The 14,075-nt window shown below is 40.2% G+C and overlaps 1 protein-coding gene across 1 annotated transcript in view; it reads left to right on the top strand.

Moving 5' to 3' along the window:
- The window catches only part of ANKH (ANKH inorganic pyrophosphate transport regulator), a 97,951-nt gene that overhangs the window by 41,805 nt on the left and 42,071 nt on the right, over positions 1–14,075 (top strand). Inside the window, exon 2 of the mRNA XM_057390381.1 lies at positions 13,184–13,400. Within this exon, the coding sequence (XP_057246364.1) occupies positions 13,184–13,400 (217 nt within the window). The remainder of the gene's footprint in view (positions 1–13,183; positions 13,401–14,075) is intronic.

Raw genomic sequence — 14,075 nt, 5'->3', positions numbered from 1 at the left:
ATCTGAGCTTCAAGCTAGACTATTTGAGAGGTGAATTCATGATACCTGCATTCACTGTGTTCTTGTCACACTTATGTTTTTGACTCTTTGGAGCAAAGAGTGTCTAATAAAGAGTTTAGAAAATATGTGTTCTGTGCAGCMTCACTAAAGTCTGTAAATGCCTGGCACAGAAAACTATACTTTTACAGTTTTGGTAAGCTGGTTTTGAACATCCTTGTCTTTAGGGTCACAAATGCCAAATGACAGTGCTTTGGAGGGTCATCCCCCAATAATTCTACAGCTCTTAAACTGCTGTTCCTAAGTTAGATTATTTCTTGAATTCCAGCAGAAGATAACCTTGTTTTAGCTCCAGTTATAAATTTTTCTTTGAGATCCATGACTACAATGGGCAAGTTCCCTCTAGACTGCTCGGAACAAACAGATTATCAGCAGGAACATGACCAAAGGGAGTAGCAATTTGAACCATCATGTGGCAATATCTCAARGAAATTTTCATTTTCTTTGCAAGCATACCTTCTTCGGGTGTATGCCACTGCAGTTCGAGTTGGTGGCCTCAGCATCACCACATTTCAGAAGCTGTTTTAGGAGCACTTAATGCTTTTGCCCAACTKCCCTGCAAGCCTTGACAAAGCAAGCCCACCAGCCTCATTTTGTCCTTTGGCATTGAGGATTCAAGAAAGGGTAAATTTTAATCTGTTCTCATAGACAGAGAAATGCAGTGAAGTATTCACTGGGTAGGATGTAGCTTACAGCCATGCTACGCTGTCARAGCAAGCCAGCTCAATTTTTCAATCCCGGTAATGGCACTAGTGTGACACTTAGCTCKCTCTCCCTGCCTAAGAATCTTGGCAGGATGCCCATCCAAAGCCAATTTTGTATATCGTATTAGAGCAACTCAGAGATAAATTATAGCTGTTCTGAATTAATGTTTTACATCCTCTGTACTTCCCTGCTCATCAGCAAGAGGACAAAAAAACCTCACGAATTGAGAAGATAGAAAAGAGATTGCATCTCCTTTGACTTTATGGAAATAGAAGGGTAAAATGACTCAGAAAGCAGAACAAGGCTGGTGTGGGGGCCAGGGGGACTGTAATGGGAGGCTGTTCTCCTGATRAAACTTCAGCACAATGTAGAATAGTGCTGTGAAAGCGTGGTAGATAGTCTATCTTCACTGCATTTCTTACCACTTTTGAAATCCCTAGTAAAGAGACCCATTATTTAAAACCAGTGACTCAGACAGAGAACCTATTAGGCAAAATTACCTGTTGCATTAWGGTGTATCAGGATCAGTGTCACTTAAGCTTTGAGAATCCCTCAGTATTTTTCCTGAACTTAAAAAGTCAGACTCTGGTGCTTGTATGAAACAAATGAAAATGAGTTAGTGAGTTTTAACTGTGCATTTCAAGTTGGGGAGTTAGAGGGAGTAGGATGGTAGGAAGATGTTCATTGCAATTGAATGACTTTTAATGAGAAAGCGATCGTTGCATCAGGAATACAAGAATGAGAAAGGATGCCAGTAAGGATMGTTTTAAACTTGGAGTTAAGTTTGGTGTAGTCACAAGGCTAAGAGAGCATTGAGTTTGTTAGGGGTGGCGTGATGGTGAATATTCTGCTGCTGAAGGAGTCTGTAGAAATGCTGTTAGTGAAACCCAACTTAAGAATTACTGTGGCACCTTGCAGTTCCTCAGTGGAGGAAGCTGACCATRGTATGTCTGGTCACCTCTTTAGCTGGAAGACATCTTTTAAATTTTTTCTTTTTTATTTGCATTTTCTGAACCCAGGGGTATGCACCTTTGAAATTAGGTTAAGTATCAAATTGTATTTGTCATCATCAACAACGCTCACAAACTGACTTGTGACTGCACTTCTGGTTAAGACTCACTGCTGCCAGACACAGACATCAAARTTACCAGACTTCCTACAACTCCATGGGTACTTCCAAGGCTGTTTTTTTCTGAGAAGGCTGCCTAGGTATGCTTAAGGAATTCTGAGTAGAAGCTTTAGCCAAGGATTTGCTGAAGGTGTGAGGTGATTAATTATTGCCAGGCATTTAAAGATGACTCCAGTGAACCCCTGTCTCTGGGGTTTGTGTGTCCCAGTATATTCAGAAAGAATGCTTCTTTGTCTCCCTCTATAAACTTGCACGTTATCAAGCGGTACAGAGGAAAAGCCTGAAGCATTGATACATTTTCCACTTCTCCCCTCTTTTAYTGAATCCAGTAAAGACAGAGTATATCTAGCCTGATTGCATTTCWAATGAATTGGTATTTCACCTTACTTCCATTGTCACAGAAAGCCATTTATAAGAAGAAGAGCTATTTGGCTCCCAGCTGCCATGAGATAACATAAGCAGCAGTAATCAAGTTCTCCCATAGCATTCCACTCTTCTAGGTCAGAAGGGTATTTTCAGCCTTGTTTATGTAGAAATATTACAGTGCTTCCCCTTGTGAAAGACAGGGTGTTTCAAAAAGGGTGCACAGTTTCTAGAGAAACTTCTTTGTTACTTGTGCTCCATATAGCCACTGTCTGGAAAATCCCATGTGCAATAATTTCATTGTGAGTTGACTTGTTGACTTCATGTCATTGGATACTGAGAGAGGCAGTCGAGCTATTTTTAAAAGGAAATGTTAGCCAATCCTGTCAACAACACCTGCAAGAATCAGGCAAGGACTCCAAGGTTCTCAAAACTTAGGCTGAGAACAGAGAAGGTTAGATTTTCTGAAGGAAAATTTTGCTTTGGAGAAAGGCTACCTSTTCTTTCTGTGTTCCTCCACGCATGTCTTTACCACCTGCTTTCCATTTATTTGAAACAGATGCATTAGGTTGAATTCTAGAGACAGAATTACTGGTTTAGTGAGACTGTCACATTCTGCAGATACTGAAGTAACTGGAAATACTTCAAAATGTGTTTTGCACTAGCTTTAGAGAAATGGAACCACAGGCACTACCCACAGTTTGTTTTCAAGTACACTCAGTAACTTTAATTTCATCAAGATAAAGCTGGTACAAGAATAAGAATGGAAGAGAAAAAAAAACCAGCTACAAATAAAAGATTTTCTACTGTTATTGCAGACTTTATTTATGATGGGTGTTCCCAGCAGAGGAAATACCATGTTTGTGTTTAGGCTGGTGATCTGGGTGCCCTCTATTTGCTGCTTCTGAGCGATTAAGACGTGAGCTGTTCTGGCAGCTCTACCCTTGCAGTCACAGGCACTCACACCYAACAAACTCAGCTTTGTGTAGCCCAAACTGTGCTTTGCCCAGCCAGCAGCGTGCTGGAGGGAACAGCTGCTTAATGACAGACCTTAACCAGCCGTGCTCTCCGCTCCCGACACAACAGCTGATGAAAATACCAGACCTCCAATGTGTTCTGCTCTGCTGAAGATGGGCAAAGCCCTGGAACATAAGTGACAATTCCATGCTGGGCCACGTGGGTGGATAAATGCTTCAAGAGTAAGCTAATGGGCAGCAGGTAATTGCATGGTGCACTGARTACAGTAAAGGTAGGGCTGTGCTACGTGTTGGGGACAGCTGGTCAAGYTCCAACTTCCAAAGTCAGGCACCGGAGCCTTGTTTGGTGTTTATGTGTATTGTTCATAATCATAGTAGCTTTGACATGTGCTTTACAGATTGTTCAGGGTTTTTCGACAGAGTGCAGTACTGAGGAGGATGAAATTATTTGCCTCTCTTCTTCCTGTGCCCAGTCATTGGACAAGTCAAGAATTTTATGCATTTGCTCAGCAGGCACCTTTCCTCTCCAGTCTGCAGTGAAGAACTCAAGACGAATGAACAAAACCTGCAGCCTCACTTTGATTTGCTTTAGCCTTTCACCATGTGCAAGAAATGTTCATTAAATGTCAGAGACTCAGTTGCTTTAAATAATCTGCCCAGCTCCACTGAGAGCAGAGGTGTCACAGCTTGTGAGCAGCACTTTGGTTTGCTGCTGGCTACTGAGGAATTCAAACCCCACTTGGGGAGGGGAGGAGAAAGATAATGGATAACAAAAGGCAGTTCCCCCTAATGCTCACATTTTCAACTTGAGTAACAAATTTGTTCTTCTTTACACCAACCCCCCAGATATGTGTTTGCATGACTAATAAAGTAACCCACCTCTCCCAGCTGAGTGCCAGYACTGGCACAATCAGTAATTTGAAACAATAGCAGCAGTAGGGTGTTCTCTAGGGAAGCCATGAAGTGGTAGGACAGTACACGTGATGATACAGAAAGGTTTTCCTGCAATATTAATGGCCTTGAGTTTGATTGTTGGCTTTTACACACTTTGCTGCATGTAATTATTACATCCCTTAAAATCCATGTGGAGAGGAGATGTCAATTATTTGTCTTCCTCATAGGAGGACATGGGCTGTGRATCACTAATAAAAAGTGGAAAGTGTATAGAAATAAGAGAAATGAAACAATAAAAGAAAATTTTCCTGATCTTGTCTCTAGGGTCCTTTCCACAAGAACCAAAATTGGAGATTAAATCACCTCACAACTCCTGAGAGAAAGAATAYATAGTAGAGTACTTCAGCTTCAATCTGTGGAAAGAGAAATACGTTCCCCTTTGCTTTGAGCAAATATAGGTAATGCTCTGGTCTCCTGGTTCCTTAARGRCTTGACCTGTGTGRTCTCTGCTGTGTGTGGTGCTTGACCTTCACTGCTCTAAGCTTGATGCCCAGGAGCACAATTGTGATAGTTGAAATATAGACAAGATTCCTGTGCAGTTAAAGTAGTTTAAACAAGTTTTATTGAACCTGTGCAACTCAGGTACTGCAAAAATTTTGGCCAGGCTTTGGTCTGGTTTAAAGGCATTTTTGATAGCTTCTGCCAAATTTCAGAAATTTTCACCAAATGCTTAATGCATCAAGACTTTTTATAACTTGAAAAATTAAAAATAAATGTTTTTAAAAATCAATGAAGCCAGAGACAAACCACATTAATTTTCCATATTCCTGCAGCTGGCAAAAGTRGTTTTGCAGATACGTGGAGGTGTTTGCTTGTATTTTTTTTTTCTATTTGAGTATTTTCTAAAGGGGAAAAAATTGATTTACACTACTTACAGGATCCTGTAGTTGTGAGTATCAGGTGACCTTATGTGAAAGACTCAAGAGAACTATTTATGTGAAAACATGTGAAAGCAGAAGCCTGGCTTCATATGCAAGSCATGAACGTAGAAATACAAAACAAACACAACACCTAAATTACTGAAAAATGCTGGACAGGAGGCATGAAAATTAGAAGACAAGTGGAGCTAAATAATTTTTTGCCATGAGGTAAAAACATAGGTGAATTAATATGGAGGACAAGATCCTTGGTGAAAGTGAGGAGAAGTGGAACTGAATGATGAAGCAAAATATCTTTCAGGAATAGAAAGGAACATGTGGGAAGTAGAGTCAAGTTGATGGTAACATGTTGTAATGTGCAGGGAAGGTGGATGTGGATGTGCAGATGCCAGTTTCGGTGGCATGTTGATATTCAAGATGACAGTAGCTTCTCAGGGTGGTTTTCTAGGGAAGGTGTGGGGTCTTCTCTACAGCATCTCCCAGATGTTCAGCCTGGGGCAGCGCTCTAAGCTGGCCCCAGGGCCCTGCCAACCTGTCCATACACTTTAGAGACTAGTGAGGTATAATCATGGAGAAAGTGGCACTCTCCATTTCGGGATGAGAGCCATGAGCAGTATTTCAGCAAAGACTGAGTCAGGGCTGATAAAAAGGCAATATGCCAGAGTTGTGAGAGACTGACAGGTGTGGGACCTGGGTTGATTAGATTTGCCGTGTGCATACAAACAAGTCTCAKAACAATTCCTGCAGAAATTTAATTTATAAACATGAGAAAAAGTCATTTTATGAAATGTGCAACTGATAGTAAATCAGCTTACTTTTTACTTTGGGGGGTATAATRTGTGGCAGAGAACAGAGCCTATTTCTGTGGGAAATTAAAAACAAAAGAAGGAGCACTGCTGTGTAGATTCTTTATCACTTGTGATTAAGGCTAGTGTTCTTTGTGTGTTGATACATATGATATGCATTTGTATCCTCCCCAGTGTTTTCTAGCACTTAAAAGTAATCAAAATGGAATTTGGTGAAGAAATGATAGCTATTCCACTGGGCATTCTGGAAAGACAGGGAACCAATCTTCTTGTAGTTTTATATGCCTYGATTTATGTCTGTATTTTATTTGTCTGTACTCATAGACTTAGAAAAAGAAATAGCTTTTGACAAGAAAAYGAGTCTTAGGCCTCTGCATGAAGATGTGAAGACAAATAACCTCAGCCCAGAGTTTGCCATGCTTATGTAACATAGTCCCAAATGCTTCTCACCTTTGAGGATTAGCTCGAGGGAAACATGAACAAAAAGCTTGCACATTGTTCCCAAAGCAGTCCCTTGCATGTTTCATCTGAAATACAYTTTGGACAATTGATTAACATCAGTCAGAGGATACCAGGAAAGTCATCATGCAGGGGAATATCTCTGATGTTGATTTTGCTTTTGTCCTGTTCCCGTAAAAGCACTGCTTGCCTAAAAAAGGCCAAGTAAAGTTACAGCTTTTGGTCTCACCTCAGAGGTCATGTTTCTCTATAGATATCAGTGCAAATGGAAGTGGTTTAGGTCTCCTTCATCCTGGTGTTGGGCATCCCTGTTCCACAGACACTGCACMGGGTATGTGTCCTGAAGGGCTTCCCACAGTCGTGGCTCATAGCTGTCTTGGCTTCAGGATCAGTGTTCTCCACATCCCACAGGGAGGCAACCATCTGCAGCAGCTGATTCAYCTCTCCAAGATTGCTCCCTGTCATAAATACTCTGGAACTTTGTCAAACATAATTTGAAATGAGCCACTTTTTGGCTTCACTGAGTCTGGTCTCTTTCCTGTGGTCCTGCACTGCTGTATTCTGTAGTCTCCTGTGGATTTTCTGTCATTCTCTGCTGTGTTGAGCTGTAACCTGTTGGTCATGAATCTGCACACAGGGAGTAGGTGCCCTAGGGCAGTGTGCTACAGCTGCTTCTCCAGCTCCCAGACATGTCCTCCTCTGCCTTAATTTTTTGGGTTTCCCRCTTTTTGGATTTCCCATTTTTTGGATTTCCCACTTTTTGGATTTCCCATTTTCACTGACCTGGCTGTTGCCACGGCTGCTCTAGTTATTCCAGGACCTCCTGGCTGTGCCTGTTTGAAGGTGCAGTTTCCTGATGCATCCCAGGTTAAGTGAAAGATGCAAGTGCTCTGGAACGATGCTATTTTGGATTTAGGGTATTTATTTAAACTTCTCCCAGAGGACACAGACTGGACATTGGATAGCAAGTGGATGATGTCAACAAGTAAAACTGAGATCTTGGTCATTTCATAGAGAAATAGGCATTTCTGCTTGGGTAAGAACCTTGCAAAAAAAGTTAATTATTGCTTTTCTTTGCTGCTTAGGAAGGTGAATGGGGAAAAATGTGCAATCAATGGCATTCTAGTTTTTGTTGCAACTGATAGTATTCCAGTTCTTGTGGCTTGTTTTTTGTTTCACAGGGTGTATGGGCTTTCTTCAAGGCCTTATTCTCATTACTTACGCAGTCAGAGTAAATTAGATTGATTTTTTTTTTTTTTGTATATTAACTTTTTTAGAGGTAAAATGTGACATTTGCCCTGAATTGTGAATTAAAAAGCCGCAAGCAACAGAAAAACCTCACCTCTCATTTCCAGGTCTTCCAAGGACATCCTCTCCAGAGACAGGCCACATGCCACAGGGATGTTGAGGTGTTTCTCTCTCAGGACAGGCATTCCATCTTCCTTTGGGTGGTGTTCAGAGCTCTGGTCTCTTGCTGGGCACTGGGATCGTTTCTGTGGGTCAAACCAGCATTGTGGRCAGGGTGACTGTCCTCCCACAAAGCAGGGGGCAAGTGAAGGGTTTTAATTGTGGAATTGACCTCAGATGGCATTTCAGTCTTCTGACATACGACCTACAACAGATGCTGACCCAAAATTGGAGATGCTGAATTAGGGTAAAAGCACTGGAGAACAAAACAAACCTCAACCCCCAACCGCAGAAGACCAAAACAATGAACACTCCTCAGCAATAATTTTCCAAATATAAGGTCTGACTCCCTCTACCCCTCCAGGGCTCACTTCATACTGTTGTTTGGGCAATCTCCTTGAGCCCTAGTAAATGTGTGTGTGTTATTTYCCCCCAGTTTTCTCTCATTTCTGTATCTGTGTCCATGAAGTCTTACACAGATCTGTGTCAGACCATTMCCTGTTTATTTCAAATTTCCTGTCGGGGCTCCTGCATTTATGAGAAACCCATCCAGAAGCAGAGATGCAGCTGCAATAAAGCTCCAGTAGCACCTACACAGTGGCCCAATTACGCCATGCTTTCAAAGCATCAGATCTGTCAGGTTTCCTTCTGGCAGGACAGCTCCTGCAGCAGTGTCAGCGGGAGCCAGATGGTGCATTTGATGCTGAAGGTTTCAATGTGAYAGGATTTAGTAAATGAAAACTCAGCCAGGAGTCATCAGGAGAAAGATTATTTGACACAGGAGATTGACTGTCCCCTACATCAGCTTGCTCTTTAACTGGATACTTTGGTGCTCTTCCATTTTCTTAGGGAATAGCAGGTAGGAAAATATGTGCGGGGAGGGGTAACACAAATGTTTGTTACAAGGGTAGTACAAATGTTTGCTGAACMAAGCATACATTTGGCCAAGATACTGCCAAATTGAGCAGGTTTTTGATGTCATCTGTAAGTAGATAATTAGCCTGAACAGACTTGAAAACTTCTCAGGCCTAATCCCAGTTTCAAAAAAGCCATAGGGACATTCCAGCTTCCAGTATGTCACATTCTGCTTTTCTGGGATAAGGAAAATTGAGCATTGACAACAATTGCATTTCTTGGATTTTACTTGCTCCTGTTTAAAACCCATGCACTGGGGTCAAGTATTGACTTCACAGTAAATAATTAACTTCACTTGTAGTAGAAAATGTGCCCTTCTAGTTAGATACAGACTAGTGAAATGTAGGTAGTATGTAGGTAATAAAGCAGGTTTAAATGCAGAAGAGAACTTGTACTAGATGTTGCTTTCTCAGTAGATTTAAAAAAACAATCATACATCTAAACCAATACAAAGTAAAATATCAGCCATCCAGTAGTTTCTGGGAAGGAAGGATCATATGAGGAATGGTCAAACTCCACTGAGCCAGCTTAAGAGACAGCCTTTGAATTTTTGGCAACAGAGGTSTGTAGCCCTAGATTGAAACCAAACCTTTTCTGCCAACGTTAGTGAATAGTGCTAAAAGTTCATGCAAAATAGGACAAGTTAGACCTTTGACATTTTTCTCACAAACTGTTGCTTTTCAAATCTCTGCCTTTGCATGCAAAAGTTTGTTGGATTCATCCATTATGCATGTCCTAGAAATTTAATAGAAGTCTYATGTGTTCCTTCCAAAAGGATAAAGCCAGCTGCAGTATCCAATTTAAAGATGTGGTTACTGGCTTGCAACGTCATTAAGTGTATTTGATATTCCTCTGACTTGAATCTTTTGGATGGGAATTTAAAAATGCTCCTCCTCTCTGATTTTAGTGAAATTAAAGACAGCACACAATTATTCATTAAAAAATGGTTCAAAGGGTTGTTAGCAAGTAAAGATTTCATATTTTTATTGATAACAAATGTGTTATAGAAGACGTTATGTAGAAGTAACCGTATATCTTGGTGCCTGCCTTTTTGAGAAATATTTTAGGAATATGACTTACTTCAACTAACCTGTCCATGTGTCTGCCAGATTGTGCTCTGCCTGGAAGTGTTCTGTGCGGTTTTTTCTGTTATTTCTAAAAGAAGGGTCAGCAGTATCTGTGGTTTTGTTTTAATCACAATGGATTAATTTCACTTTATTTTCACCTACTACTATATTTGATTAGTGGCTCATTAAGAACTCAGGAGAAGGTGTTGTCACCAACAGTCTTCCAGCATCTGGATTTCCTAGTTATCCCATCAAATGTGGTGTGAATAAGCTGGTTCAAAATAGGATGACATCCGAAATACATATGATGAAGCTAACATGCTGTGTTAAATATTGTCACTAGTCTTAATGCTATCTAGTTTTGTGTGGCTTCATTGACAAGCTACACAAATATTTGTAAGGTATTCTTTCTTGTGACACAGATGCTATTGATGAACTTCCATTACTGATTTCTGTTCACACAAGAAGTGTACCAAATAGAATCAGATTTAAAAATGGAGACTTGCCCTGGTTTATATTGCCTTCCTTTATGACAGATTTAATTGGAGATCTAACAGGAAATTAGACTGGAAGATTACAACTGCATGGCTGGTGTGCCATAAAAGACCAAGTCTTTCACATTGCACACCAAAGCCGCTCTATATCAGTATCTGAGATTTCTTGTGGATTTAAGGATATCAAATATGACATCAACAGCTTCAGCAGCAAAAATATTTGGAAGTACATAGGGCAGAAATGCTATGCAAGTTTTCCTAGAGAGTTTGAAAGTTGAGGATGAAGAGTCTTTCACATCGTCATTCTAGAGTGAAAAAGGAAAAGCCTACAGAAGCTAAACCATCTTTACACAGCTATTGACTGTTCATTTCCTAAGGATCTTTCCRAAGAAGCATTTGGAAGGATTGCATTTTCAGGGCTAGCCTCTAGAGTATTTCATCATGTCAACCACACATTCCAGAGAAGTAAAAATTAATGGCAACATATCTCTTACAAAATTCCCTTTTGGATTTTCCCAATTTACCTTACCTGGTACACAGGGTGTCTCCAGGCAAGATTACTCAGAAGTTATCTACTTGGTTGGCTGTCATTTGTTTATTCAAAAGAGTTCAGTAAAACCAGAGAGGGAGAGAAAGAGTGCTTAAGTCTTTCTGTCTGTCCTACTTAGATGGAAAAATGTRGTTACCTTAGGGCCAGAGTCATATGGAGCTGTTTTCACTGGCATGAGGTCTGTGCTAGGCAGAGATTTCTMTCTGCAGAGGGATTGTAGTGCCATGCCTCTTGACAAAATGATATTTCTTAAAGCCTTTTTTATCCCATGACCTTGTCAGAAGTGGATTACCATCCTCCACAAACTCTGGTATTCTATAGTTGTACAAAGCAGGAAGGAATCACTTGTGCTTGTGAAACTGCTGGAAATAATTCAGGCWTTTACATGTGATGAGAAGATTTTAAACTAGCCTGCCTGATATTGGTTAGCTGTTTCTCTTTAAATTGAAGCTGCCAGAAATATTTCACTCTTGACAGAAGAAAAGAGAGGGTAAGAGCCATGATCAGGTACCTTTTATTTGTCATCATTTAAGGCTATTTGTCTATTACTGGCAACAGCAATKGAGAGATTCAGCATCGTTAGCAAGATGCTGAATGAGATGCAAAGATCTCCTTTAAATTAGGAGATTGTAACCCTTTATACACCTTGATACTGATTACTTCACCATCACAAACGTCATCACAAAAGACAACTAAACTTGACCATTTATTTCAGAGGCCACAGTCTTCCACAAATTGTTTGAATACAATTTTGTGCACACAGCAGTGCTTTTGGCATCAGCAGATTTAAAATAATTTGAACTGATATCAATGCAATAGATGGAATTATATATATCCCAGGAGAAGTTACATATACCAGTAAAATTATATATAGCAGCTGCAGGTACTCCATMCGTAACACCTGGTGTTTTCAGGAAGGAAGAAACTGGAGCAAGACAGATGAAAACATTTGGAGCCTCAGGCATTCAGGTCAGAGCACATTAAAAGAGAGATGTGACAGATATCAAGGATGGAGAACTTGGTATTTTCTACAGCTTTTTGCTATGTTGACAGTGCAGCTTTAGTTTCAGAAATTAAGAATGTCTTATAGAAAGAGTGGAAAAGAACAGTAGGAAAAATGCTGATTTCTGCTTCAGGGCTGCAGGTTCTTTTCCAGTCAATGAAGTTGCTTGCTTGTATGATCTTTGGAAGGGAAAATAAAGTCAGACAACTGCAACAAAAAGATGATGCTAACATTTGAAATGGAAGGACTACAGCACCATTACTTGATTATACTCTACGTGGTTTGTTCATTCAGATAAAGTTGTATTAGATCTGCTGTGTAAGTGAGTAGAGTGAGGCTTGGGTGGTGGCTTGGCGAGATGTCCCTGGTTGCCCTCATCGCCATGGCCCTGTCAGCACACATCAGCTGTAACCCACAGGAACTAAATACTTGTTAAAACAAATCATATTTCATCCTTCATGCTTTTTGAATCTAATATGGTTTTAAAAGTTTGCTGGGTGCACCAGATGATTGATGCTGTCACATTGCAGATAAAATTTATCATTCTGTCATTTTTATTCAATACTTTAGAAGCATTTTGGTTCAAGCTGGGGTCTGAAGGAATATTACACATCTTTTATATAGTTCACTTTAGTCATAGAAATAATCCATCTAATTCTTAATGATTCATTGGTAGACTTTTTCTAAACACCAACCTAGAATTAATTAGTAAATTGTACCTGAATATGTCTTGAAAGACATGGGTTGCATTTCTTTTTAAATTTCCTACAAGGGGATTTAAATGAATATAATATCAAATAAAAATACACAAATTTGTATATACACAAATATACCTATGTCAACTACATGGAAGGAGTCAATTATATTTAATCATATACATATTTGACCTCATTTCATAATGAAAGTCAGAGACTAATTTCAGCTTTTCACAACAATTACATGGGATGTTATGAAAAGCTGTTACATGGGAAAAGCTTTTTTGCTCTTCAACTTTGAGCATATGTCAGAGCTTTGACCAGTAAAGGTGATCAGCAAGGACTGTACTCTGTTGAAATCATGGCTGAAACCTCAGAGCAGTATTTCAGTCATGGCTAATCCATGACTATTAGCAGGTCATAGAGTTATTCTAAAAAGGAAAGACACTGGCTTCTGGTGTAGCAGAAGTTCCATTATATACATCAGAAATAAATACTCACCTTTTGTTCAAGTATACTTGACTTGACTTTAATCTATATTAAATTATTTTGCCTATGTCACCAAACACAAGTTACTGCTGCTGAATCCAGAGAAATAAAGTCCAGCTTGGGGTGCAAACAACGACAGCTAAACTTGCTTGTTCCTTCAGAAACAGATGCATGAGGTTGTGTTTGGTACACTTTCATATGTGCTACATTATTTTCTCTTTCTGTGTTTCTGCAGGCCTTGAATAGGGGCATCGCTGCTGTCAAGGAAGATGCTGTGGAAATGTTGGCCAGCTATGGGCTGGCATACTCCCTGATGAAGTTCTTCACAGGTCCRATGAGTGACTTCAAAAATGTAGGTCTGGTGTTTGTGAACAGCAAGAGAGACAGGACCAAAGCAGTTTTGTGCATGGTTGTGGCTGGCGCTGTAGCTGCTATATTTCATACCTTAATAGGTAAGGTCACTTCATGTCTAGTTAATATGACTTTTAATTTGCTTCCCTCACCCATTCTTCAAACTGCTTAAGCTGTAGGCTTAATATTTCATTTGTAAGTACAGCAGGAGATGCAAAAGAGATCTCTTGGGCTGGTATCATGCTCATCTATGCAATTTTTATTGCTGTTTAAACAGGTTGTTAAGGAGCAGATTCCACACACAGGGCTCTCCTGCCTGGAAACAAAACGTTTTGCTGATCTCTTTCAGTCCAGTGTGCGAGCAAAACTTTGGCGAGATTGTCAGGTTGCCTGGAGCTGATAGCTCAGTTACTGTTAGGTAGGGATGATCAGCTGGCTGTGTCTGCTGGGTTGGTTTGGCGGGATTTCAGGTGTGTTTGGTAGGGTGTTTGTCAGTTCTTGGTGKCATTGTTGGTGTGCTCCCTCTGTACCTATTCCTTTGCTACTGATCTCACAGTACAAAACACTGAGCAGGAYGGTGCCAGCATCCTCATTAAAACATCAGGTAGTACTCTACTGCTGCCAATCATCATCYACTTTTGTTGAAAAATTTATCTGTGAGGAAGAGGTTGCTAAGAGCAATTTGTACCAAACTCAGACCAACGCCCTGAGTGTACTCTGGAACAAAGAAAATACACAAAAAGGCACAAACTGAACATTAAAAGTAAGGCAGACAC

Source organism: Malurus melanocephalus, unplaced genomic scaffold (assembly GCF_030028575.1).
Source record: "Malurus melanocephalus ecotype Western Australia unplaced genomic scaffold, MMel_1.1 scaffold_25, whole genome shotgun sequence".
Classification (NCBI taxonomy): domain Eukaryota; kingdom Metazoa; phylum Chordata; class Aves; order Passeriformes; family Maluridae; genus Malurus; species Malurus melanocephalus.
Note: the sequence above shows the minus strand (reverse complement) of the source record. Positions and strands in the feature narration are given on the sequence as shown.